The 24,564-nt window shown below is 43.7% G+C and overlaps 12 protein-coding genes across 12 annotated transcripts; 6 read left to right on the top strand and 6 right to left on the bottom strand.

The window, feature by feature from the left end:
- Window positions 1-172: 172 nt before the first annotated feature.
- On the bottom strand, window positions 173-1,833 carry L199_002472 (uncharacterized protein; the record flags this gene model as incomplete). Its single annotated transcript, XM_064888216.1, has 5 exons — window positions 173-761; window positions 924-1,259; window positions 1,519-1,641; window positions 1,710-1,733; window positions 1,808-1,833. 5 exons carry the CDS (start codon window positions 1,831-1,833, stop codon window positions 173-175), a joined length of 1,098 nt encoding a protein of 365 aa, XP_064744288.1.
- An 802-nt stretch (window positions 1,834-2,635) lies between these two features.
- Window positions 2,636-4,303, top strand: L199_002471 (actin; the record flags this gene model as incomplete). Its single annotated transcript, XM_064888215.1, has 7 exons — window positions 2,636-2,746; window positions 2,847-2,857; window positions 2,920-3,012; window positions 3,073-3,141; window positions 3,207-3,970; window positions 4,040-4,126; window positions 4,191-4,303. 7 exons carry the CDS (start codon window positions 2,636-2,638, stop codon window positions 4,301-4,303), a joined length of 1,248 nt encoding a protein of 415 aa, XP_064744287.1.
- Window positions 4,304-4,997: 694 nt separating this feature from the next.
- Window positions 4,998-6,102, top strand: L199_002470 (uncharacterized protein; the record flags this gene model as incomplete). Its single annotated transcript, XM_064888214.1, has 5 exons — window positions 4,998-5,069; window positions 5,290-5,388; window positions 5,512-5,611; window positions 5,696-5,758; window positions 5,849-6,102. 5 exons carry the CDS (start codon window positions 4,998-5,000, stop codon window positions 6,100-6,102), a joined length of 588 nt encoding a protein of 195 aa, XP_064744286.1.
- Window positions 6,103-6,591: 489 nt separating this feature from the next.
- L199_002469 (peptidyl-prolyl cis-trans isomerase-like 4) lies at window positions 6,592-8,408 on the bottom strand (the record flags this gene model as incomplete). The annotated part of the gene is made up of 4 exons (XM_064888213.1): window positions 6,592-7,095; window positions 7,271-7,665; window positions 7,825-8,211; window positions 8,276-8,408. The coding sequence occupies 4 exons, from the start codon at window positions 8,406-8,408 to the stop codon at window positions 6,592-6,594; spliced, it is 1,419 nt and encodes a 472-aa protein (XP_064744285.1).
- A 469-nt stretch (window positions 8,409-8,877) lies between these two features.
- Window positions 8,878-10,049, top strand: L199_002468 (uncharacterized protein; the record flags this gene model as incomplete). The annotated part of the gene is made up of 3 exons (XM_064888212.1): window positions 8,878-8,914; window positions 9,041-9,653; window positions 9,728-10,049. The coding sequence occupies 3 exons, from the start codon at window positions 8,878-8,880 to the stop codon at window positions 10,047-10,049; spliced, it is 972 nt and encodes a 323-aa protein (XP_064744284.1).
- A 404-nt stretch (window positions 10,050-10,453) lies between these two features.
- On the bottom strand, window positions 10,454-11,382 carry L199_002467 (ribosomal protein L35; the record flags this gene model as incomplete). Its single annotated transcript, XM_064888211.1, has 3 exons — window positions 10,454-10,489; window positions 10,696-10,785; window positions 11,203-11,382. 3 exons carry the CDS (start codon window positions 11,380-11,382, stop codon window positions 10,454-10,456), a joined length of 306 nt encoding a protein of 101 aa, XP_064744283.1.
- Window positions 11,383-11,989: 607 nt separating this feature from the next.
- Window positions 11,990-12,488, top strand: L199_002466 (histone H4; the record flags this gene model as incomplete). The annotated part of the gene is made up of 3 exons (XM_064888210.1): window positions 11,990-12,072; window positions 12,144-12,220; window positions 12,337-12,488. The coding sequence occupies 3 exons, from the start codon at window positions 11,990-11,992 to the stop codon at window positions 12,486-12,488; spliced, it is 312 nt and encodes a 103-aa protein (XP_064744282.1).
- Window positions 12,489-12,906: 418 nt separating this feature from the next.
- Window positions 12,907-14,231, bottom strand: L199_002465 (uncharacterized protein; the record flags this gene model as incomplete). The annotated part of the gene is made up of 5 exons (XM_064888209.1): window positions 12,907-13,054; window positions 13,133-13,560; window positions 13,652-13,765; window positions 13,841-13,901; window positions 13,972-14,231. 5 exons carry the CDS (start codon window positions 14,229-14,231, stop codon window positions 12,907-12,909), a joined length of 1,011 nt encoding a protein of 336 aa, XP_064744281.1.
- A 327-nt stretch (window positions 14,232-14,558) lies between these two features.
- Window positions 14,559-17,333, top strand: L199_002464 (uncharacterized protein; the record flags this gene model as incomplete). Its single annotated transcript, XM_064888208.1, has 4 exons — window positions 14,559-14,595; window positions 14,736-14,913; window positions 15,029-16,362; window positions 16,438-17,333. The coding sequence occupies 4 exons, from the start codon at window positions 14,559-14,561 to the stop codon at window positions 17,331-17,333; spliced, it is 2,445 nt and encodes an 814-aa protein (XP_064744280.1).
- A 372-nt stretch (window positions 17,334-17,705) lies between these two features.
- On the bottom strand, window positions 17,706-19,511 carry L199_002463 (uncharacterized protein; the record flags this gene model as incomplete). Its single annotated transcript, XM_064888207.1, has 5 exons — window positions 17,706-17,769; window positions 17,865-17,941; window positions 18,068-19,044; window positions 19,127-19,191; window positions 19,267-19,511. The coding sequence occupies 5 exons, from the start codon at window positions 19,509-19,511 to the stop codon at window positions 17,706-17,708; spliced, it is 1,428 nt and encodes a 475-aa protein (XP_064744279.1).
- A 311-nt stretch (window positions 19,512-19,822) lies between these two features.
- L199_002462 (uncharacterized protein) lies at window positions 19,823-21,718 on the top strand (the record flags this gene model as incomplete). Its single annotated transcript, XM_064888206.1, has 9 exons — window positions 19,823-19,913; window positions 19,979-20,064; window positions 20,132-20,203; window positions 20,269-20,370; window positions 20,441-20,552; window positions 20,623-20,715; window positions 20,788-21,067; window positions 21,161-21,305; window positions 21,371-21,718. 9 exons carry the CDS (start codon window positions 19,823-19,825, stop codon window positions 21,716-21,718), a joined length of 1,329 nt encoding a protein of 442 aa, XP_064744278.1.
- Window positions 21,719-22,065: 347 nt separating this feature from the next.
- Window positions 22,066-24,311, bottom strand: L199_002461 (uncharacterized protein; the record flags this gene model as incomplete). Its single annotated transcript, XM_064888205.1, has 7 exons — window positions 22,066-22,221; window positions 22,307-22,402; window positions 22,495-22,935; window positions 23,010-23,527; window positions 23,643-23,809; window positions 23,872-23,940; window positions 24,010-24,311. 7 exons carry the CDS (start codon window positions 24,309-24,311, stop codon window positions 22,066-22,068), a joined length of 1,749 nt encoding a protein of 582 aa, XP_064744277.1.
- Window positions 24,312-24,564: the final 253 nt, after the last annotated feature.

The raw sequence follows: 24,564 nt of genomic DNA, 5'->3' as shown, positions 1-24,564 counted from the left end.
AGTGCTTGGCTTGCCCAACGTCGTTTTCAATTTTCAGCTATGCTGTTCATGAATCATTGAATAGCGACGTGTCTTTCGAAAGTTCATGATAAATGCATATATACATGATTGATCTTCTCTCTCCTCCTGCTGTCATCTCGGTTTTATAATATTCTACAATTCATTCCATGAACTATGACTTGGGCTCCTTATCATCTTCTTCTTTCGCTTCTTCCAGACTCATCGCTATAGCTCTAGCAATAGCAGCTTCGTCATCTTCGTCCTCATCCTCATCTGACATCTCGACATCATCTCCTCTACTTAATGCCATTGCTTTTCTCAGTTCTTCATCTTCATCTTCTTCCTTGTCTCCTTGCTGTTCTCCTGATAAGCCGGCATCTCCGGGAACCATAGGTATATCCTGGTCATTTGCGTTGGAGAGAGGTTGAGTGAGAGCAGAAGGTAATAACGTAGCTGATCCGGAAGGTTCACCTGAAGGACCAGAGGGTTCATTCGCCGGTACTATTGTAGCTGGCTGAGCCTCAGCTTGAGGGTTCGCTCTCGCAGCTGCCTCCTGAGCTTCCTGTAATGACATCCTGATGGCCATTGCCAATTCCGGATCCATATTTGGATCAATCCCATCGACTCCATCTCCACCGAATCCTCCTCCACCGACATCACCTGATCCGCCAGCTGCGTTGGTGTCGCCGTCGAATAGGATGGGGGAGGAGAGGATAACGTCGGATAGGAATCGAGGGCCGGGAGGGATAGAGACGAGGTGGCTACGGCAAGGGAAAAAAGAAGTCAGCTTATATTACTCAAGATTATTGAAGACAAAAGGGAGAAAGGGGAAAGAATTGGTATGATATGGTTATCGACTCCAGATTAGAGCGATGTAATCTCCCATATTTGATGAGATCAATCATGAAACAAACCAGACTCACGACTCATCACCTCCTACAGCTTCTATGAGAGCATTCAACTTGCCATCATTCTCCCGTCCTTCATCTCCAAAGGTAATCACATCGATCAATACATTATTCTTCCTCAACTTTTTACCCAACTTGACCAGGTTCTCTTTCGAGTCCGCCTCTTGGCTGAGGGGAGATCCGATGAATACGACTATCCTCTGTCGCTGGTTTTTGTTTTCACGATGCTTTAAAGACAGTTGAGCGATAGAGATGGAGGTGGAGAGGGAGGATATACCGGATATGTTCACTTTGGATAGGGAGGAAAGGAGCTTGCCGAGGTCGTTGGTGGGTGTTACTAGAAGTGAAGGGCTAGAAATCGAGGATGCAGTTAGCATATGAAGGTGTGATTTGTTGTTTCTCATGCCAGATTTATTATTGGTTTGACCCTTCTCCCTCCCCTATTTGAAGAAATCAATTCCGCGAATTCTAAGTAACCACCATCATATCTTCGTATCATATGTCATGCAATGCGTCTGCCGATTTCCTTCCGATCTCTCTCTCTCCCTAGTCCTCCATTATTGAGATATGTTCTTTCCTTCACAACAGTGAAGCAGAAACACCAACTCACGAATTTCCAGCCATGCTCATCAAACCTACTGCACTCTCGGGATTCGAATCCGTCTTAGCTGTGAACACGGTCTGTACAGCTTGTGCCTGAGCTTGGAACCGAGTTGGTGGATAATCTCCATTCCTGCATGAATGAAAGAGACCATCAGTGATCGACTTGGAGGATCCGAATGGTTGAACCATTGAACATACCTCATGTACTCGCTATTATCGAGTCTGGAGGAGATCAATTGTGATCAGCTCAAGACTTGAAGAATGATGACTCATGGTGATGGTGTAGTTGCACTTACATCAGCATACATGATTCCAATGGCATTTTGAATTATCTCCTTTCTTCTGATGTCCTGGTGTAGTGAGGTGTCTATATGCCTGTCAAGTACAGTGAGAATGTCTGTCATTGGAGATGCAACATTCATTTCAACGATGGACCATTCGACATTCAACGTCACTCACTACCCGACAAGTAACTTACCGGACGACGCGTACATCCCAAGTGCCACGTCATAATGCCGATCTCATTGCAGTCTATAATTCCGATAGCAAGGTGAGCTCAGGGATTAAGCCATGGGCGTCATCTCGCCCATCTATTGTACCAGTGTACCACCTCCAACGCACTGCACCGCACCACCACCACCACCACCACCACTCACCACCATCCTCTTATTCATCTATCCCTCTTAGCCTTCACATCCTTCTTCTTCAACAATCACTAATAACGATTAATTAACGATCCCTCATCTCCCCTTCTTCACTACACTCTTACTACCTAACTTCTCGTGAGTTGTCCTTTCCTTGTTCATTGGGTGTGACAGCGTGGACGTGGAGGGAGAGAGATAGAGCGATAGGCATACCCGTCATCGTCATCGTCATCGTCATCGTCTTATCTCGACTATCATCCATCGCGATATAGAGTCAGACGCATTTTATCTACGTGTATCACTCTCAATGCGCTTGTCTCGTTATCACAAGGAGAGATCCGCACCCACATTAATCCCCACATGACCTATACACGTTGAAAGTCAGCCAAATGCCTTCGTCGCCAATCGTCCGGTTCTCCCTCTGGCGCAGGCGAGGCGATGCTCCCTGTATCTCTCTATCCACATCGTACCGACCCCACGATGGGCTTGGCGATCACCGCGTCACTGCGGAAAGCTCTGTCGATCGCACAAGCCTATCGGGGTGGATGGATGGGGATGTTGAGATACTGGGGTGAATGCGGTGTTGGCGGAGTCCACCTTGTCTCTTATATCCTTCTGTCTATGCTTGGCTGTGATTCGCATTCTTCATGAACGAAGCTGATCCTGATCTTTCTTACAACACAGTCAATAGACTATCAATATGTAAGTTGTCATTTCTAGCCAAGTCACGATCATATCACGCTGATCTCTTACAACCACCACAGGGAGGACGAAGTCGCTGCCTTGGTCATTGACAATGGTTCCGGTATGTGCAAAGCCGGTTTCGCTGGTGATGATGCTCCTCGAGCTGTTTTCCCGTGAGTACAGAGTATATAACCGATATCGAGATGAAACGCTGATAAGAGCGACGACAACAGTTCCATCGTCGGTCGACCTAGACACCAAGGTGTGATGGTTGGTATGGGTCAAAAGGACTCTTACGTTGGGTGAGTCCGACCTGCTCAACTTTCCCACAGGGCAAGAGCCGGATACTGATATATGCCATACTCAGTGACGAAGCTCAATCCAAGAGAGGTATCCTTACCCTCAAATACCCAATTGAACACGGTATCGTTACCAACTGGGATGACATGGAGAAGATCTGGCACCACACCTTCTACAACGAACTTCGAGTCGCTCCCGAGGAACACCCAGTCTTGCTTACCGAAGCTCCTCTTAACCCTAAGCAAAACAGAGAGAAGATGACTCAGATCATGTTCGAAACTTTCAACGCTCCTGCTTTCTACGTCTCTATCCAAGCTGTGCTTTCCCTTTACGCTTCCGGTAGAACCACTGGTATCGTGTTGGATTCAGGTGATGGTGTTACTCACACTGTACCCATCTACGAAGGTTTCTCTTTACCTCACGCTATTCTCCGATTGGACTTGGCCGGTAGAGATTTGACTGATTACCTCGTCAAGATCCTCATGGAGAGAGGTTACCCATTCACCACCTCTGCCGAAAGGGAAATCGTAAGAGATATTAAGGAGAAACTTTGTTACGTCGCTCTTGACTTTGAACAAGAATTACAAACTGCCGCTCAATCTTCTCAACTTGAGAAATCTTACGAACTTCCTGACGGTCAAGTGATCACCATCGGTAACGAACGATTCAGATGTCCCGAAGCCCTCTTCCAACCTTCGTTCCTCGGTTTGGAATCTGCCGGTATCCACGAGACCACCTACAACTCCATCATGAAATGTGACTTGGATATCAGAAAGGATCTCTACGGTAACATTGTCATGTCTGGTGGTACCACCATGTACAACGGTATTGGTGAGTAGTCTCCCCTCAAAGACAGGTGTTTTCGAGTACACACAAGCTGACTGTGTAACGAATATATAGCCGACCGAATGCAAAAGGAAATCACTGCTCTTGCTCCTTCGTCCATGAAGGTCAAGATTGTCTCACCTCCCGAACGAAAATACTCTGGTGAGTGCAAAGTACAAATTGTTGACGATGATATAGTAGGCTGATATACTTTGTTGTGCTTTAGTATGGATCGGTGGTTCCATTCTCGCCTCTCTATCCACTTTCCAACAAATGTGGATCGCCAAGTCCGAGTACGACGAATCTGGACCTTCGATCGTTCACCGAAAATGTTTCTAAGCGGGTTAACAAGGTGTGGAATGGGAAGATCGATTGGATTGGGGTGGGTAATTGACTCGACCTTCCGGAGGTTTCAGCGCTGATCTTGGTTTTCCCAATCCATATAATCAGTTTCTCAAGCAAATTGTATGTTCGGAAAGAATCCTTGAGAAATACCCTAGTATGCATTCTTATATCCAATACAATTCTTTCAGCTCTTCTTTTCGTTTCGACTATATTAAAAATAAATATTCCTTGAAAACCCCTTTTTCCTTTCTTTCGATAACATAAACATTTATATGTGGATGAAAAAAATGAATTTTGATGCCGATTAGCGATTTATACGACATTTGGGAGAGCGTATTCGGCGCCGATGGCTACTGGCTACTTACATGATGATATGGAGTTCAGCCATGTCTGTTAAGCAGCAACAGTAACTTGAATGAGATGAAAAGGGTTGGTCCCACATGGTTACAAGTAGCACCTAACAGTCGTATATCTGCCACCTAATTGGGTAAATGATAAACAACCACTTGCGGTAATAACCCGATCCTGTACAACCGAAGATCTTCAATCGTAGAGATAAGCAATTCACATAACCTTATGCCTTATGCTATTAGACATTCCTCATTCTCATTTCACTTTCTTACAGTCCACTCACCATACACTCAAGTTCTACTACACTCAACTAGTCGAATTAAGAATATCAACCAAGATGGGCTTCACACAATCCATAGTACTGGGTTCATGTTCTTTCCTGTTGGGTATGGTGTTTGTTTGTCAAGTGGTGAGTGTGTTCGTCCATCCGGTATCTGCATTTTGGTCAACACGAGTTTCGCTATGTAGATCAATGGATGACCGGAGGTGCAATCGTATTCTTATATCATGATCGTTGTCTATCAGTGAACTACCTATCGACATATGATCACATCTAGTCGTATATATATACATCCTAAAAGGCAAAAAATATTGCATCAAAATTGACTTTTACATCTCTATCTGTTCAGGTCGACATCCCATTACTTTACATGCCAGTGACGGACGAAGCTATCCAAAATGCTTATACATTCTATGAAATCTGGTGGGAATCTCCTGGAGCAGTCAAGGTGGGTTTTAAGCCTTTTCATTCCCTGATCCCAATCCTTCTCATGTTTTACTCATTGAAGCTGTATAATAATTTAATCAACAAACAACCGCTAATTGCTGATTGCTGTTGTGGTATACGATAGGCCTTATTCCACGTAGCTCTTGGTCTACCACTCATAGCGTTATTAATCAAATTGCATAAATGGAATGAAAGTGCAATGTTCTTTGATGGAAGTTGTATTGGTGGGTATACATCCCTTCTACCAAGATTGACAAAAAGTATTCATACCAATTCATTGACTTGTTTGTTCTCCTTTTTTGATTTAGCTATGCACGTAGCTACTATCATTTTATACTTGACAGTCCACATCCAGAGTTTAAGAACGTTCCGTACGTCCTCCCTCCCTCCCCCCCCCCCCCCCCTTTCCTCCTCCTTCCTCCTCAAACTGACTATATGCTGTATTGTATACCTATGTGTAGTCCCCGAATCAACCACCTTGACCACCTACTCTATCCTCCCCACTCCCCCTCCTCGTGAGATCCCCCCTACCGAATCTGAAAAGATCGAAGCTGTCCGTGTACTTTCCGCTGCCAATGCTCTAGTGGGATTATTGACATTGGGAGTGATCGGGATGCAAATTGGACAAGAGTACGCCAGGAGACAGGAGGAGAAGGAGCAGAGGGAGATTGATAGGAAAATCGCTGTTGAGACGGAGACTAAAAAAGATCAATAGGAGATGTAGGCGGGTGTTAGATTATCGAGAAGATTTATTTGATGAGGATGAGACGGTGAAGATGGCATGGATTGCCTGATAACATGATCACCTGATCACCTGATTGATCTCTTTTAATGTTCGACGGGCAAAATGGTGTTCAAATCGAATATCAAGTGAAGTGGAGAGAATATTCTGAACATACATATATAATGCATTCATCAGAAAATGCAGCAAGAATATGGGAATATGGATGGATAATATCATCCTGTCTACCTCTATAATCCATTCAGAGATGCAACTACTGTAGACAAAGATCTTGTTGATATTTGCGGTGTGTGGATGAGGATTGCGAAATCCACTTACGATCCAAGAGTTGAGTTGCAACAAACAATTATCTTCTTTGATGCATTGGTATGTACGATAATCATCATTCTTCACCGTTAACGCATGATATGGTATTCCATCTCAAGGCGACGGGATATACAGTATGTACTCTCTATCACGGCACTACCTTCTGTCGTCCCTATCCCTTTCCCTATGTCGATCTCTACTTCTATCCCTATACCTATCCCTATCTCTTCTATCATCCCTGTCCCTCCTATCCCTATCCCTATCATCCTTGTGTCTCCTATCATCCCTCCTGTCCCTACTCCGGCTCCTATCCCTATGTCGTCTAGGCGATCTACTCTTCCTCCTCTCCGATCCTCTTCCAGAAGACTGATCAAATACCATCCCATATCCTTCTGTGCCTCTTACATCTCTAGGCGTGGATGCGATATATCGTCGATCTTCACCTCTACTATCTCTCCCTCCTCCATATCCATTATCTCTTCCACCGCCGCTCCTACCACCACCGCCATACCCTCCCCGTCCTCCACCACCACCTCTTCCTCTTCCTCTACCTCGTCCACCTGATATAGCCTGAGATACACTCATCTTAGCTACCGACTGAGAGAAGTCGACCCATATTCTTCGATCGTCCACTAATACATTCTGCATTTTGAAGTATGCCTATGACGTGTCAAGTATAAGTTCAATTAGCATATCAAACTCTCTTACATATCACGAAAGAGAAGTGGTCTGATCCTCGCATTCGAATCCATCGTCTTAATCCAATTTATCTAATGACATCTAATCATGTGATTTGATAGTACATTTTCAGAATTTTGTAAGATGACAAACTCACCTGTTCTGCTGATTCCCGCTCATCAAACTCAATAAAAGCATATTGCAAACTATCTCCCGAACGTTTATCTCTAACGATCTCGCAACTCAATATCTTACCAAATCTCGAGAATATCAATTCTAAATCTTCATCCGCAGTGACCGGATTCAATTTACAGACGAACAGGATATTTTCAGGTGGACGAACGGCCGCGAATGGTAAATCACCTATCATCTCTAATGTTAATGCTGAAGATGCCGCTGCTGTATTTCGCCTTTGCTCTTCGACCTCTTCTTCTGGTAAAGTCGCATGAACATCTTCTGTATCGGATATTCGAATTGAGGAGAATGAATCGGGGGGACGGAGAGGGGAGGAAGGGATTGGGATGAGATTTGGTGGATCGGGGAATGGGTCCTCTGATTGATATAGGAATCAAAAGTCAGCTTTGGACTCTATCTTCATGTCTTAGTTGAGTTGTGATATCATGAGATATGATGGTCAATCGGGAATACCGCTGACAAATATGAGACAATACTCTATTGTTTCTTCATCGAATATGGCGAGACACTACCCACCTAAGATCTCAACATGCCTTATCCTAATATCCTGCAACGGTCTACCCTCTTTATCCAGAAACGCCTCATTTATCTTATCTAGCGTATCCAAACCTTCAATCACATGTCCAAAGACCGCATGTTTCCCATCCAGGTATTCTATCCCATCTGCCAGAGTGATGAAGAATTGAGATCCGCACCCTGGTGGATTGGTAGGTGCCACTGCCATTGAGACTGTTCCCTTTGACTGGTGTTTGAGCGAGTTGATGATTTCAGGTGTGAAATATCTCGAAGGCTTTGTCTGCTGAGAAGTCGATGGGTTCTGGGAGTATAGGAAGGATTCGAGAGATTCACCGCCTGTGCCTGTCGCTGTTGGATCACCCGTCTGAGCTATAAAGTCCTTTGAGACTACCACAGAGATCAATGTTAGTAGTCTACAAATGGGTCAGGTGTGAAGTAGGATACCACTCACCATTGAAAAAAGCATTCAAAGCGTAGTATTTGATCTTACATAATTTCAAGAAGTTCTCGCATGTCCTTGGACATTTGTCGATCTCCAAGTCTATGACCAACTCCCCCAGGGAGGTCTCGAGCATCACCGACATCCTGGGTGATGGTATACAAGTCGGTTGGATGCCTAATACTTGATTGTAAAGTATCGTACAGTATACAGTATGATTACATGTATGTTGTCAGAGTAGAAAGTAGAGATTTCACTCGAATGTCCATGATGGAGTCCCACATGCCTTGCCTTTGGGTTTACCGGACATGGGTCCAATCTCCGTGTGGAATTGACCCTTTACTCCGTCAACCAGCCACGCGCTCTCATTGTCCTCATGTTTTCACGATAACTTCCCTTTTTCGGTCAATCTTGATATAGATGACACAGCCTCCACTCCAATCTTTTCCATCTTTCAATCTATTTACAACCCCTTGTCCTTCTTTTGTCTTCATCTTTCTAGAAAAATACGAATACACTCAGACCATTGACTGGTATATCATACCCATATAAGTATTCTTGAAGAATATCTTATCGCATTCCATATCCACAAACATATCAAGAACAAAATCATCATGAAATTCACTTCTATCGCCTTGTTAGCTGCGCTGGGTAAGTATGAGTCCATCCTTTCACTCTTTCGCCGCTCGACTTCAGTCCCACTTGTCCTTCATCTTCTGTCCCCACAATACACAAATGCTATAATGTATACTAATATCTGAACTTGCTCACTCACAGCCGCATCAGCTTCAGCTACTCCCCTGAGAATTTATACCCTCACCTCTGATCCTCTTCCACCACTTGACGAGATCAAGACACTTCCTATCGAAGTCAAGAAACCATGTCATGGCCACAATGATCAACCATCTGGTCCATTAGGCTCTCTACTCGCTAAATTTGGCTTGATCAGCCCTAGACCAAGTCACAGACATGGACATGCTTTTGATGAAAAGATGGAATCGATCCACGAATCGTTGATGGACCACTTCAGAGAGCATATGAACGAGGTGGAAGCTAAAGTTATCCCTTTCCTTGAAGGTGGATCTGTCAGATTACATCCTTTAGAAAATGATTTAACAGAACAGGAAAGCGAGTTGACCTTATCTTCTGCACCGGAGAAATTGAAGATTTGGAGGTATCTGGAAGATGACAAGTGGTTAATCAAATCTGGTATAAATGGAGAATGGAGGGTACCAGAGGAAGATGAAATCCCACCGAAAGTTGTGGTTCATCATAATCACGAGAACGAAAATGGAAACGGAAGTGAGATGGAACACCCTCATCGACATGGTCATGGACACGGGCATGGACATGGAAGGGGTAGATGGATGGCTAAGACGATGACCGGAAGGTGAGTTGACGACATCTACTCAATTCATTTACACAATTATCGAAACTAATATCACTTCATATTTCTTTCTTCAGACTCCACCGAGCATTGAAGAATCTCAAACCCATCGAATCAATCTGTCTAGCATTCGTCATCGGCGCAGGGCTAGGTTCCATCATCCATTTCTTCTTTATGCTCTTCCTCCTTTCGTTCAGATACTTCAGATCTGGTTGTCCCTCGAGAGAAGAGAGACGGGCGAGACGACAAGCTCAAAGAGAACGACGAAAGGCTTCGGGATCGGTTAGATTTGCTGATCAGGTGGAAGTGGCAGAACAAGAGGAACTGTTACCTCCCTATGAGGCTGGTACCGCTACTGACGTAGTAGTGGATGAGAAAGCGGAATCGCCCAGAGTATAGGTGATTACAAAATATGTATATTAGTGTAAGTATGAGAAAGAAGAGCGAAAGGTCTTGTTTATATTTGATATATAGAACACGAAAAAAATGAATTTGATATTCTTGTAGATTATACTTTTATAGTATCTATAACACAATTTTTATAATGTCAATAATAAGACTACTACTTCATGCACTATTTGTTGATTATGATCCGATTTGTTTGGTCGATTCAATACTCTTGCTATATCTTTATACATGAACGATCAGAAGGCTGGGAAAGTTGACTAATGGATATAACGTTTATTCTATACACTAATCGCCATCTCACCTGACCGTTCGCACACTGAGGGTATATATTTCCTTCAAATATATTGTGATATGGTGATATACATGGCTGTTCATCGTACATAACAATAGGAAGACTAAGCATAAGGTAACATCTTCTTCAACTTTTTACCCTACGAGTGAACAGACATTAGCTTGACTGATCTCGCTTTGTGAACTTTTCAAAACCAATATAACGGCGTAATGAGGTGACACCGATGATTCAAAAGCGAATCTCCCACTCTATCTCATATTCTACCCAGACAGTAGGATTTCCTTCCCTTCTACAGCCCTCACTGTCAAAAGCAGATGATCGTTGAGACACCAAAAATCGACTCACCTGTGTTTTAGTCACATAGACAGATTTCGCCAATCTATTTATACGGGCTGTTGAGAATGCGGTGTTCAAATGTGATTTACCGGTTTGAGCCTACCACAAACCACAACAAGTCAAGTCAGTCAAATTCCATTCCATTCACGATCTGTTTTTTTTGGTATTCGATCTGATCCAGCCATCCACTTCGCTTCGACCTCTTTCGACTTCTTTCTCTCTCTTTTTCCATAGTCCTCCGAGTCGTTGATATGATCGTCTTTTCACTTTTCGATGTCTCCTATTCTTATATCATATCGTCTCAAAGAGAGAGAGAAGTGTGAACTTACTCGTTTGAACTATTCAACATATCCAATATATATCAGCGTTTTGTATCTTTCACAATTTGAAAGAAATCTCTCTGAAGACAAAAGAGTTGAATTATCCGCAGAATAGAAGGGTAGATGGAGTTGCGTATTAAACGGCACAACCTCTGGTATATATATATATATATATATATATGAGATAGACACTCACCATCCCATTGGCATTAGCAAAAAACCTCTTCTTACAACCGGAATGCGACTTTAATTTCTGTTTAACGCAGTTTATCGAAGATGTTGAGAATGGCGAGGACGATGCTGGTAAGGGGATTCGGGATGGTCCTGCTATGGCTGTGAGGGATGGTCGAAGGAACAGACGAGGTAGGAATGACATGTTGTTGACGTTGAGGATTGGTTCAGTAGTATTTTTTTCAAAAGTCTTATCAGTCGGTTGTTGATCTATTGATCTATCCATTCTATATATTCTATCTTCACACTCGTCTTCGACTTTGCTAATGCGGATGCTGCTTGACTGAGTCTGTCTTTTTCTCGGCTTCGAAACAAGTTCCGGTATCTTACGTAAATGACGGTGCCCACTCTCAAACTTGTATATACCACTCATTTATACCTAGAGCTCGAGGATCACGTGATTTGGCGTTGATTCCATTAAACGGGGAATTCTATATCACCGTGATCTCTTTGATCTCTTGCAATGTTTACTGTATGAGTGAACCGTGACCTCCACCTTGATGTCGATGTGAGTTTAGATCGCGTCACTCGTAGTCAGCTACAAACAGGTATATAAACCCCATCCAAACCAGATCTCTACCTTTCCTTCTCCTCTCATCCATCGAATCAATCAATCAGCGATACATCCATCATTTACTCTTCTCTCTTTGTCAGTCACATCGTCAGCTCTCCGGCTCTCATCTTTTAGGATAATAGCTGATATACATATCTTCTATTCACAGTTTTAACCCAACTTCAATAATCAATTAACAATGTCCGGTCGAGGAAAAGGTGGTAAAGGTTTAGGTAAAGGTGGTGCCAAGCGACACAGAAAGGTCCTGAGAGATAACATCCAGTAAGTCATATCTTCAATTTCAACACCTATCTGCACGCCTTGCTAATGGTTGATGTTTTGTCTGGCATCAGAGGTATCACCAAGCCCGCCATCAGACGTCTCGCGAGAAGAGGTGGTGTTAAGCGAATCTCAGGTCTCATCTACGAGGGTGAGTTTCTACCTTCTTTTCTCCTTCTTCACCTGTTCTCTGTCCATCTCTATGATCTCTGGTTTAAGTAAAAGTAGCATGAGCTTTGCTGACCTTGATCATTTACTCTTTCGTAGAAACCCGAGGTGTCCTCAAGATCTTCCTCGAGAACGTCATCCGAGATTCCGTCACCTACACCGAACACGCCAAGAGAAAGACCGTCACCTCCCTCGATGTCGTATACGCCTTGAAGAGACAAGGTAGAACCTTGTACGGTTTCGGTGCTTAATCGATTTACATTTCAACCCTTTTTTACGATACTTCGTTTTTCGATCTTTTCTTTTTACTATTATCCTTCTTGGTTTGTTAGTTGTATATCAAGCCAATTGAAGTGAGTTGATTAGTATGGTATATAGTATATACTCTTGAGATGAGATATGTATCTATGTGACTACAATGATAAATAGCGATATCGGATTATAACTATCGCAAGGACCGTATGATGAGTTATTGCTCATTCAGATCTAGGTTTTTTTTGTGATCGTTATACATGAAAGTCTATCAAAGTACAACTAGAACAAGCAGTCATTCTGATCATATAAAATCAATGACGTATAGAAAATAAAGATGATTCGATCCGTTCTTCTCCCCCTCTTCATCAATGCATATAGAAGCGCAATCTGATCTCTACACCACTCACCACACGGCTACACCCTATATAGGTGCACTTCCTCGTCCCATGCTGCACTAGCCAACAGACCAGGATCGAACAAAGACCACCCTAGAGCCATGACAAACTCGGTATGATTGGAATGGACATGTATAGGCGATGGAGTGGGTTGGTTGATATTCCATCTATGACCAATCATTGGAATCAGCACCAGTCTGTGTTCGACGATGTGGCGCTCTCGTTCAGGCTCAAGCTGTACTCACACTCTACAAGTCATATCATACCCCGAACTAGCCAGTCCCTCTCTTCTATGTGGATCCCAAAACACCTTCCTAGCCGCTAAGTCATGCCTCCCCACCACTCTCGCACTGCCCGGTCGTCCCGCCGATCGCAGATCGTGAACCTTGATCGTACCGTCTTTGGAAGCTGATGCTATAAGGGATGGATCGTATTTATTCCAATCGCAGTATAATACTTCTTCCATCTGTCCCGAACCAGATGAAGAATTCGAAATTGATAATGTAGGTGATTTGACTCCCGGGCCCATTCGTAAATCCCATATGTCTATAAAACCATTTGCACCACAGCTCATCACTATATTGGGAGTATGAGGGGAAAATGTAGCGTTGTATAGTTGTTGAGGTTTGGTTGAAGGCAGAGTAAGGATGGAAGTAGCTCGATTTGATGACCACTATTTTGCGATCATGCAAATCAGGATCAGGAAAATCAGAAATCAGCTCATAACGGTTTGGGACAATATGGAATAAAAGTAAAAAACGCACGATTTTCACCGTCGAGTCCCATGAGCTAGTTATAAATTGATCTTTGTTTAGGTTGTTCCATTCGACAGACATGATCTCGGAGGTATGTTCATGCCATGATTGGATGGGTAGACCCTACACCATAGCATAATATGATATAAGTCACTACGATTCTACCTCTGGTTGTATGGAGCTTGAAGTCAGGCTCACCTCCAAAGTCACATCGAACATCTTGATAGCTCCATTCCCACATCCGGCTACAATATGATTTCTTTCCTTATCGTAACATCCTCAGACATCAGCTCTAATCCCAAACACTGACCCGTACGTAGCAAACTCACTCATGCTGTTCATTCCACGCTACATCAAATACACAATCTCTAGTCTCAAAGTACCTCACCAACCTCAGCCCTGAGCCTCCAGGAGGGTTCGAATCTATATCGACGACATGGACTCGTCCATTACCCACCAGACCGAAATTTGATCCTGAAGCCAGGGCGAACCTGTTTTCGAGGTATGGTGAGAAAGAGAGGTTGTTATGTGAGAACCTGGGTGTATTTAGTCGGAGATATGGGGCAGAAGATGAGGATGGAGGGTTCATGTTGTGTCTAGCATATAGGATAACCTGCTTATGCTGGTTATGGTTGTTGATCTGGCTGGATGAGGATCATAAGTTTGTAGATGTAGATCCGATCCGGTAATAGGTCTTCTTCGTTGTCCGTGGTGTATAGGTAGTAGCAGTCTGATGTCATCCCACCATATTCCGGTGAATTTGATCCCGTGTTCGATTGGGTTACTTACTTACGTTCATGTCCATCTGTAGGAATTGGAATCCCAATCCCAATAAACAGATAAATAAACATTTTTCATTTACTGTCCATCCCATCTAAGATCCATACTACCTTATAGTACTATATCATCATCAATAATGCCTCCTTCGCCAGGCAAGATACATCAGCTACCAGGTATGTCCCTCTGTCCACCCTGACATCCCTTGCCTGTGTAAGATCATGCTGACTTCCGAACCATGTAAAACCTTCTTTTCCTTCCTCCCTCCCGACGTGTCAACAAAAACAAAATCATCACACTCGATCCACCTCATTAGTCAAAGTACTATACAGCATAGATACCTCATCCCAGTCCTACCTCACTGTACTCCACGATCGTCAAGATGTATACGTCCATCCTTCTTCACCGAATTATGCGACATCTGAGGAGCAAGGTAAAGGTTTAGTAGGGAGTTGTACGTTGAAAGCTATTGCTAGGGGAATATGTTATGCGAGGTGAGGGATGGACCTTCAATTCTCAAAGTCTACAATTAGTAATCTGCAATGAAGGAGACATTTGAAATTGATCTTGCAGACTTCAATGCTGACCTCATCATACTATTCCCTCCAGCCCCGAATGCATCCCCAACACAACCTCGCTCGATTTCAGCGTCTACAACCTCGATCCTACTGTCCGTCGACTATCTACCTCATCCTCATCTCGTGCATTCCCCTCGTCACCCTCCGAACATCCTTCCTCATCTACTTCCTCATGGGTAGGCAGGGGTTTCCTCTCATGGGTATTATCTGAAAATGGGAATGGGTCAACTCTGATAAAAGGAAGACTAGTGAGGGAGTACGAGTTCTCCTCGATCCACTTCGCCCCGGAAGGTGGTCTGGAAGGTCTAATGGCTATGGCAAATTCCAACGGTGGTGGTACAGATGGAGAAGATTCGGATGGGAAAGGATGGGGATTGGAAGTCGGGATAAGTCTTAGACAATTAAATCCAGACGGTAAAATAGAATTTCAAAATCGAAAAGAATTCGAAGAAATGTTATCAAAAGGGAAATCAACTTCGATATCAGCCTCATCACCAATAAGAGGAAATAGTACGATTGGTGGTGGAAGTACACCAGCAAGATCATCACCTTTGATCAATAGTACGATCAACAGAACACCAAACGTTAATTCCACACCTCAACACCCCGGTCCATCAGCATCTTCTACCGCTACCATACGTCCTCCACCCATTGCTCAACCTACACCTGTACCAGCACAGCAGCAGCAGCAGCAGCAGCAGTCAGGACAATCATCTAGACCTTCTTCTTCGCTTTCTCATCGTCCTTCTTCATCTTCCATACCACCATCTTCCTTACCCCCTTTACCGTCAAGTTCAGATTCCAACGTACCTTCAAGTCGACCTTCATCTTCTATTGGTGAATCAAGACCCCCTCCACCTGTTCCTCCCCAGCAGCAAGCTGAAGCCGGACCATCGCGTAATCGTGAAGTTACTCCCCCACCCGTCCCTCGATCCAAATCCCCTCCACCATCTACACCATCCCGACATAAATTACATGCCCTCCTTCGTGCGGACGGGATGATGTCCCCTGAATTGGCAAGACATCTAGCTTCTAATCCAGTATTGAGGAACTTGTTGAAAGCCGTACCGTCAAATTCAAATGCCCTGACTGCTCTGAGGAACATAACGGGGGCTAACAAATCGCCTACTTCCAATGCCAATGCGAACGGTGCAAAGAGGTCGACTACGAATGATAAAGATAAGGAGAAGGAGGATAGTCCTGAAGCCACGACGCCCACTCCTCTCCCTACTCCCCAAAGGACAACGAGAAGTACACAGCAGGGGCAGAGTAATCAAGATGGATGTTGTAATTGTGGGACAATGGTTAGCGCTTGCTGGAGAGTTAAGAAGATGAAGGATGGTACGCCCAGGAAAGTGTGCGATGGTGAGTTGATTCCATTCAAAGGCTTTGAGTAGCAGCTGTACAGCTGACTGATACCAATACGAAACGGTATGGCAGATTGCGGACTATACTTCAATGAACATAAGAAAATGCGTCCTCCGGAATTATGGTCTCAATCTTTCAAACCTGGTCAATCATCCACTTCTTCCGCCCAGCAGCAGCAGAATGGAGGAGGGGAGAAACGTAAACATGCCATAGAGCTCAGCGATGGTCCAGCATCGGGATTGAGATCTTCACCGAGATTAAATCGGACCAATTCAGATCAACAAACTCATACCCAGTCACAGAATCAGAGTCAAAGTGAGAATCAAAATCAAATACCGGAATCACCCAGAAAGAGACAGAAGCTCAAATCGCATGGGAACCCACCTCCTCCTAGTCCAAGGCGATCTACCAGAAACTCAAGTAAGAATGATAATGTTGATTTTGGTGCAGAAGTATTTGGATTTTCACCTTCGACCTCGAATTCAAACAATAATTCAATCTTTGGTACTTCACCTGCTATACCCATCACTTCCAATAACAGTCAAGATCATCAACAGCAGCAGCATCATCATCAGATGCAATCGTTTGGTCAATCGATGTCTGGTCATACTCATGGGAATGGTCATAATGGGAATGGCAGTGGGAATGGGAATTTGGAAGAATTGGATATATCAGCTTTCCTAGCCACGTTTGAAAATTCCTTGGCTCATACTAGTCATCACACTTCCACAAATGGCACTGGGATAGGTACTGGTACTGGTCTGACTGATGGACAAGGGGTAGAAGAAAACAACTTCAATTTTGATAGTTTGTTCAACGGCGATTCTTCAATGGGTATAGAACTAAGTCAGGAGATGCAAGATTTATTGAATGGTTGGGAAAGTCAGTTGAACGATCCGAATTATCTGGCGGGGTTGGATGTGAATATTCCTGGATTGGGTGATATAGGGAATGAACCTGGTCAATAGTCAACCATCAGCAATTAGAGTGGAGTACAAGAAAAAAACCTATAATTTGTGTCCTTCGTTTTTTCGTATGTTTAGTTTTTACCTTTTTGACCTGTTGTGATATTCCTTTCTCTCTTGTTATTCTTTACAGTACTTCCTTATATTGTTTTACATCTCTTGATGCGTCACTCGATGCTGAATTGGGTAATGAGTAATTAGATATATGATGCATCATATATATTATAGTACATACAATTATGCGATAATGGACATAACGTAGAAGGATGGTCTAACCCAGGGGAAAGGAAAATCTATAATGCCTGGTCAAACGGCAGAGAAACAAGAAGAAGCTGATGATGATCACGACGAAGAGGATATTCCCAATCCTGCTCCCTACTCAAACCTCTTATACGCGTGTTTCTCATATTCCTTGAATTTCGTTACTCTCTTCTTAGGTCTGCAGATCGAAGCACAGTACGATAGATCAGTTTCTTATACCTTCTTCCTCTTGATTCTGAGTTTTATATATGAAAGCTGAAAAGTCAAACTCACAAAACAGGTACTCTAGGTTCTATCAAAGCTCTTTTCTGTAAAGCCAAGAATCGATCTTTGAACAGATTACCTTCGGGCTGTGACACAATAGGAACAGCATATCAGCATTGGTACATTGATCAGAGTTTGACAATCACCAAGGAATAAAGTAGAGTAGAACGCAGGATCTTGTCAACATTGTTTGGATGTTCGCTTTAACTCACTTTGACTTGTCTTAAGCTTTCCGCCAAATCTTCACCTAATTGAACTTCCACTCTCTTCTTATTCAATCTGTATTTACCTATTTTTTCACCTTCTTGTAAACCCATCTTTGCTTTCTGCGCTTTAGCCAATTTCGCAATCATTTCCTTGTCTTTTTGCTCTTTCATCTTCTTCTCCAATTCCCTCTTATAGGCAGCAACGCTCGATACCGATTTATGTAATTTTCTTTTTTCCAATTCTGCTTTGGCAGCTTGTTGAGCCATCTTGGCTCTTAATGCCTTATTCCTCTGTGCCGTAGTCTTCCTCTTACTCTGTTTCTTCACCACCACTTCTCCCTCCTCATCATCCGATTGGTCATCTTCGTCAGATAGTTCACCTGGACCGACTGCCATACCTTCCGCAAATTCAGATGGAATCCAATTATTCCTCCTGTTCTCCACTACCCCTCCCAACTCCTCTACCTTTTTCAGTTGCTCTTCTTCCCTCTTCAGTAGATCAATCTCCTCCTGTACAGCATCGTTGATAAGGGACTGATGAGATTCCAAAGTGGGGTTATAAGATAATCCACCTTGAGGTATCTCGAGATGAACCCCATTTTCAACTTGACTATTCAAATAGATCTCTCGTGCTTTAGCTAACGTAGTTGGTACTTTGACGGTTTTCTTAATGATAGTCTCTTCCCCAAATCCACCTTTGACCACTGTTTCTTCTTCTTGAGTTTCGGTCCACACGTCTTTTGTCAATTCGGATGGATCAATCTTACGGATATCAGCTGAGGAGATTCTGTCATCTGGATGAACGGCTGATCGTCTAGCAATACGCCTCAATCGTTCTTTCTCAGCTGAAGATATATGCGATTTCGCCTTGGTTTTGGTGTCGGAGGAAGAAGGTTTAGAAGTCAGAGATGGGACCGCTGATCTCTCGTTGAGGATTGAAAGGGATCGCAAGGGTTTATGGGCTCTTCTTGCTTTTTTGCCAACTATACCACGCAGAATACGATGACATCAGCCGATAATTTCAGTAAAAGTACATCATATGAGCAACGAGTATGTTACACTCACCTTCAACATCACCAGTGACATCTACAGTGAATAGATCATTGTTCGATTTCTGAGCGACCGGTCCACTATATCAGATGATCAATTGCGTCAGCTACTTCGCTCCAAATACAATGCTTCGAAAAGGCATTCCGCTAGCTCACCCAGTGACCCTCTCTTCCTCCCTTCCTCTTTCCAAAGCCCCCTCTTCAACCGTGATATCGATATTTTTCCTCCATGCTTTCTTGCCCTTCCTTGAGGATTGACCCAGAGTGGACGGAGCACCTATATTCACTTCGTTCAAAGGTGTCGCTTTGGCTTTTCCTTTTCCCTTCGCAGACGAGGAAGAAGAAGAGGAAGGTCGCTCGTAGGGTTTGGTGCTGGCTTTGGAGGTTTTGCTAGGTGCCATTGTGGTTGTTACTGTCTATTTGATGCAGCTATGGATTGATGCAGATACTACGAAGCACCAATTCCAAAAGTTAAATGTTGAAATATCTTGATTTCTGAAATCTTTGGACCGGTTACAGGTCAATCGATAAACATTTTTCGAATATTCTATTTGTTATTTTATCGTAATTTATCCCATTTTCACCCTTGGCAGCTCAAGCTCAAGACAACTGTCCGAAATCTCAAAACCACCTACATCTCCTTTTCAAAGACATCTCTACAGAAGCAAAGCAGTCTATCATACTCTGCTTGACCTTGTAAACACAGAGCACAATGCGACCCATCGTCAGATTCTCATCGACCCCTCTGTCCAGAGGTATAACCACCTCGGCACCCGTATTGGCAGTAGCGAAACCCAAGAAAGGTATGTACTCTCTCCCCCTTTCCCTTTCCTTCTGGGCTATTGACTAACCCATCAGACATGTATAGCCGCAGCTGCGTCCAAGGGGGGTAAACAAGGGTTCAACCAGAAGAAGAAAGACGCAGCGTCAGGTGGAAGTGGAGGAAGTGGTCAGGTAAGCTAGCATGTTCGTGTCCACTTCACATCAGCTCAGCTTATTTTCATTCTGAAAATCGTCATAGGCGACTATCGCGTTGAAATTCTCCATGTCCGGTCAACCACCTGACCTATCAGATCTCAAGAGACTACAGCCTGTAAGCTGAAATTCCGCTTCGCTCTTGTGGACAAGTCTGGCTTACAAAGACGAAATGTTGAACAGAGTAACTACAAATCTGAAAATGTCGGTAAATCCTCTACCTTCACTAAAACAAGTTTCGATAAATTGAAAGTATTCGGACTATCAAAGAAAGTGGAGAGAGAGGTAAGCCAACAGCTTCATCGCGTCTGCGGAGATCAGTGAAGCTGATCAGTGTTTTCCTTATGATCGATAGTTATCTTCCAATGGTGGACCTGCCAGTGTGATACGACAATTGACGATAGATCTTTCAAAGCAGCTGGATGGAGATAAAGGGAAATCAAGTAAAGATGCTAGATATGTTTTGAGTGAGTTGTTTTCCCTCGCGAGCCCTCAACTGAGGTATCCAGCTGACAAATTCGGTTTCATACAATGCAGCTGGAGAAAGAGGTAGTGGTAAATCGATGTTGTTGCTCCAGTCGGTAGCATACGCGTTAGAGAGCGGGTGGATAGTCCTATTCAATCCAAAGGGTAAGTCGCTCTTTGAAGGTGCTTACAATTTTGATTGAGAGGAATCAGCTTATGCTTTTATTCCTTGCGCAGCTACTGAGTGGACCAACTCATCTTCGCATTACATCTACGACTCCTCTACCCAAACGTTTAACCAGTGGCAGGCGTCTCAACAGATCTTATCGACTTTATTATCGAACAACAAAGATAAATTGGATTCCATCAAGCTTCCTGCCGACATCAGTCTACCTCAAGGCAAGACCGCAGCCAAAGGATCCAAATTATCCGAGTTAGTTTCTGTGGGAAGTAAAGATGATAGAGTTGCAACGCAGGCTCTGGATGCTGTCATGGGTGTTTTGGAACGGCAGACTCAGTGAGTGGAGCTTTTCCGTTGATATCGATATCGATGGTCTTTAGCGAAAAACTCAATGCGATACTGATTGAGCTTGTTTTGTTGGTCCGCTAGGTACCCTGTGCTTTGGGCAATAGATGAATCTCAGACGCTATTCACCACCTCCAGATATCGCACTCCCGACTACACACCTATCGAACCGTACCACTTGTCAGCACCTAGATTAGCACTAGATTTCATGTCTGGAAGAAGATCATTTGTGAGTTTCTCTAAGCCATCGGCTTGTTCGTTTTCTTAGCTGATCTGTTGTGTCCAATATTTCAGGCCAAAGGAACCATCCTTACTTCCCTTTCCCTATCTGATCCTACCAACCTCCCTTCTCCATCTCTCATTCAAGGCCTCGCCCTGTCATCCACTCAACCGCTCACCCCATACACTCAACTTGATCCATACCACCTCTCTCATGCTTCCTCGAATCTCAAAAAAATCGAAGTACCCTACAAAATGTCTGATGTGGAGATATCAGGGATGTACGAATTACTGGTTAAGAAAGGTCTGACATCGGAGAACCAATCGGATGGATTGTTCATGGAATTGAAATCGTCAAGTGGAGATAACCCATATGAGTTGAAGAGGGGTTTGAACAGGTTAAGGGCGAGTTTGACTATTTAGCAGTAGGAATGCAGAGGATAGTATGCATTGATATGATGGTTCATCTCATACTTGTGACATGTGTAGTGTTAGGTGAGATCGTATCCCTGATCAGATGATTGAGTGCATGATTACATGTCAATCCGGTCATGGTTTTAACGTGAATTACGCGATATTGATGCGATGATAGTGATGATTCTAATTTTGACGATACATATGCGAATAAAAACAACAAATTCAAATCATTACATTCAATTTGACCCCTTCCACTATTCCCCTCTCACCCACACATGACTTTTGGTTTACGAACCATTCATCGAATCAATGTAATGCAGCAAAGACCGATATCGTCTCCTGTCACACTACTTCTACACTTTCCATTTCCTACCAAGTATGACGACCCCAACAGCACCTACGAAACAACTAATCGCGCATACCACGAATGTGATTCTGAAACAGTGGGGGCCATAACACTGGTCTGAGGGATTGCCTGATTCGGGTACAGACAGGTATGCGTAGAGGTACTATTTGTGTGATCATAAAAAAGTCAGGCCATGTCGAAGATCATGAACAATATGATAAGTGATAAGTCGAAAGCTGTTTACTTACCGAATATACGACTGAGCCCAAAGCAGCAAAATACGAGATCATACCCCATGCTAAACCGAAATTTGTCGGTCCGTAATGATGCGATACGATGGCGGGCTGATATAATCCACCAGACAAGACAGATCATCAGCCCTCTAAATCCTGATGTGTTTTATTGTGAGGAAAACAACGAATGATGAATCACTCACGACAAGTGTAAATATCGCACCGTACATCGCTCCCGTCCCACCACTTAACACACTGAGATCTTCCCCTTTACCACTGAGATAACCAGCAGACCAGGCAAATACCAATCCCAGCGTCGATCCTGCTATCGAAGCGAATGCAGATCTGCTCAACCTCACCGGTCTTTTCCTGATGAACAAATGCGAATGTTGAGTGGGATCTCGTCGATGGGCAGGATTGGGCGTAGCGGTGAGCGGGGGTGCCAAATAATCTGCTAGGACACCTGTAATCAGACGTGATAAGGTTGAAGTGAGCGATAAGAGGAAAACATGCTTGTTTCGTAATGCCAAGGGACTCTGATCGGTCGTCGTGACTAGGTTGACGATCAGAGAAGAAGGATTGAGTGATGTGGGTGGTAAGAGGGATGTGATGATTGATCCAATTGAAGCTACTACCATTTCTCCCTACCAACATGATTAACAGATAACAGTCAGCATTCTGATACGGAAATTGACAGATCTAGTATGAGATCGCTCACAGGACCAATGATCAAAGCCAATAATAACCCAAAGGTCCAAAATCCTTTATAGTCCATTACCAAATCTTTCGCCGTCCAACTATCTTTACCTTGTTCCATCATCTCCACCTCTTCCCAAGCAGCTTCAATACCACCAATCAACATTGGTGTTCTCTCGTCCAATCTCAAGAGCTGTCCTATACTCTCACTCATCTCTCCTAAATCACTACCATCGTCACTATCATCGTCCTCGTCATCATCATCTGCGTGTTGCCGAGATTCAATATCTTCAGGTAATTTGATTTCGCCGAATAGTTCAGGTTGGGGTATGACTTTCATACATAACCATCCAAAAACGTTGATTGAAGGTGTGAGTATCCCCAAGAAAGCTAAGAATCTAGCTGGATCCAGGTCTGTTGAGCCTTCTGCTTGAAATATGGGTAATGAGGAGAATGATGAGAGGACTAGAGCTGACAGACCGATAAGTGATAGTGGGAGGGAAAGAGCGAGTGTAGGATGAGAAGGGAATGATATGGATGCTATGGAGATTTACGTACGAATCAGCTTCTTGTCAAACTAAGACATATACTTGTCGAGATTACAACAGGGATAGTTGAGTATCTTCCAAAACCAGAAGAGAACCCAGGTACTTACCACAAGTCAAAGCTGCGAAGTATGATCCAACAGTAGCTGCACCAACTAAAAAATATGCTGCTGTGAGATACAAGTGAACGAGGGATGTATCGGGCGAAGCTTTTCGGAGTATCGCAGAGAAAGATTGATAGCCTATGATACCGAGACAAGCAGATACGAGAGACCCACTATATACTTCATCAGCTTACCTTACTTGTTCCTAACATTAAAAGGGAGAAAGAGGACATACGTTCTCGGACCATATTTATCAGTCAATGCTCCCAGTGGAGCCGCACAGAGATATACACCCAGTATACCTCTACATACTCTCATCGTCAGCATTCTCAATAGCCAGTCAAATGAGGGGGAAATGGTGATTATGACATACCCTACTACAATTGTCTGAGCCTGTGTACCATCCAATTCCAACAATTTGGCCACTACAGGTCCGTAAGTCCCCCAGCAATATACCCCATTGGCAGTCACTGCGCTTATAGCTATACTAAAACATGTCAAGGCTATTTGCATTGGCCGAGGTAAGTCCAGAGACAGTATCTGTCGTTTCCAAGATCGTTTGGAACGTAGTATAGCGGGGACGTCAGGTGGGTCGAGGGGTGTCATAGGTGGTGGAGGTTGGGGTTCGTCCTCGTAGTGGGTGGTAGATGGATGTAAGGGTGGCGAGGACGACATGATGATAGATGGGATCACCTCAGGATACCTGTCAAAGTGTAGAAATGTCACAGAAGAAAGAGAGGTGGAAGTTGAAAGGAATAACGATGATCACGATCAACGAGATAAGGTTGGCGTTGTAACCAATAACCGTGGTATCCGATGATTTCACTTTACAACCATGTCAAAGTACACTCATACAATCCAAATTATTCAATGCATTCCAAATAATGATTATCTACTTGTAAGATATCCATTTGTATATTCGCTACAT

The sequence above is a fragment of the Kwoniella botswanensis genome, chromosome 1 (assembly GCF_036426115.1).
Source record: "Kwoniella botswanensis chromosome 1, complete sequence".
Taxonomy (NCBI): Eukaryota; Fungi; Basidiomycota; class Tremellomycetes; order Tremellales; family Cryptococcaceae; genus Kwoniella; species Kwoniella botswanensis.
Note: the sequence above shows the minus strand (reverse complement) of the source record. Positions and strands in the feature narration are given on the sequence as shown.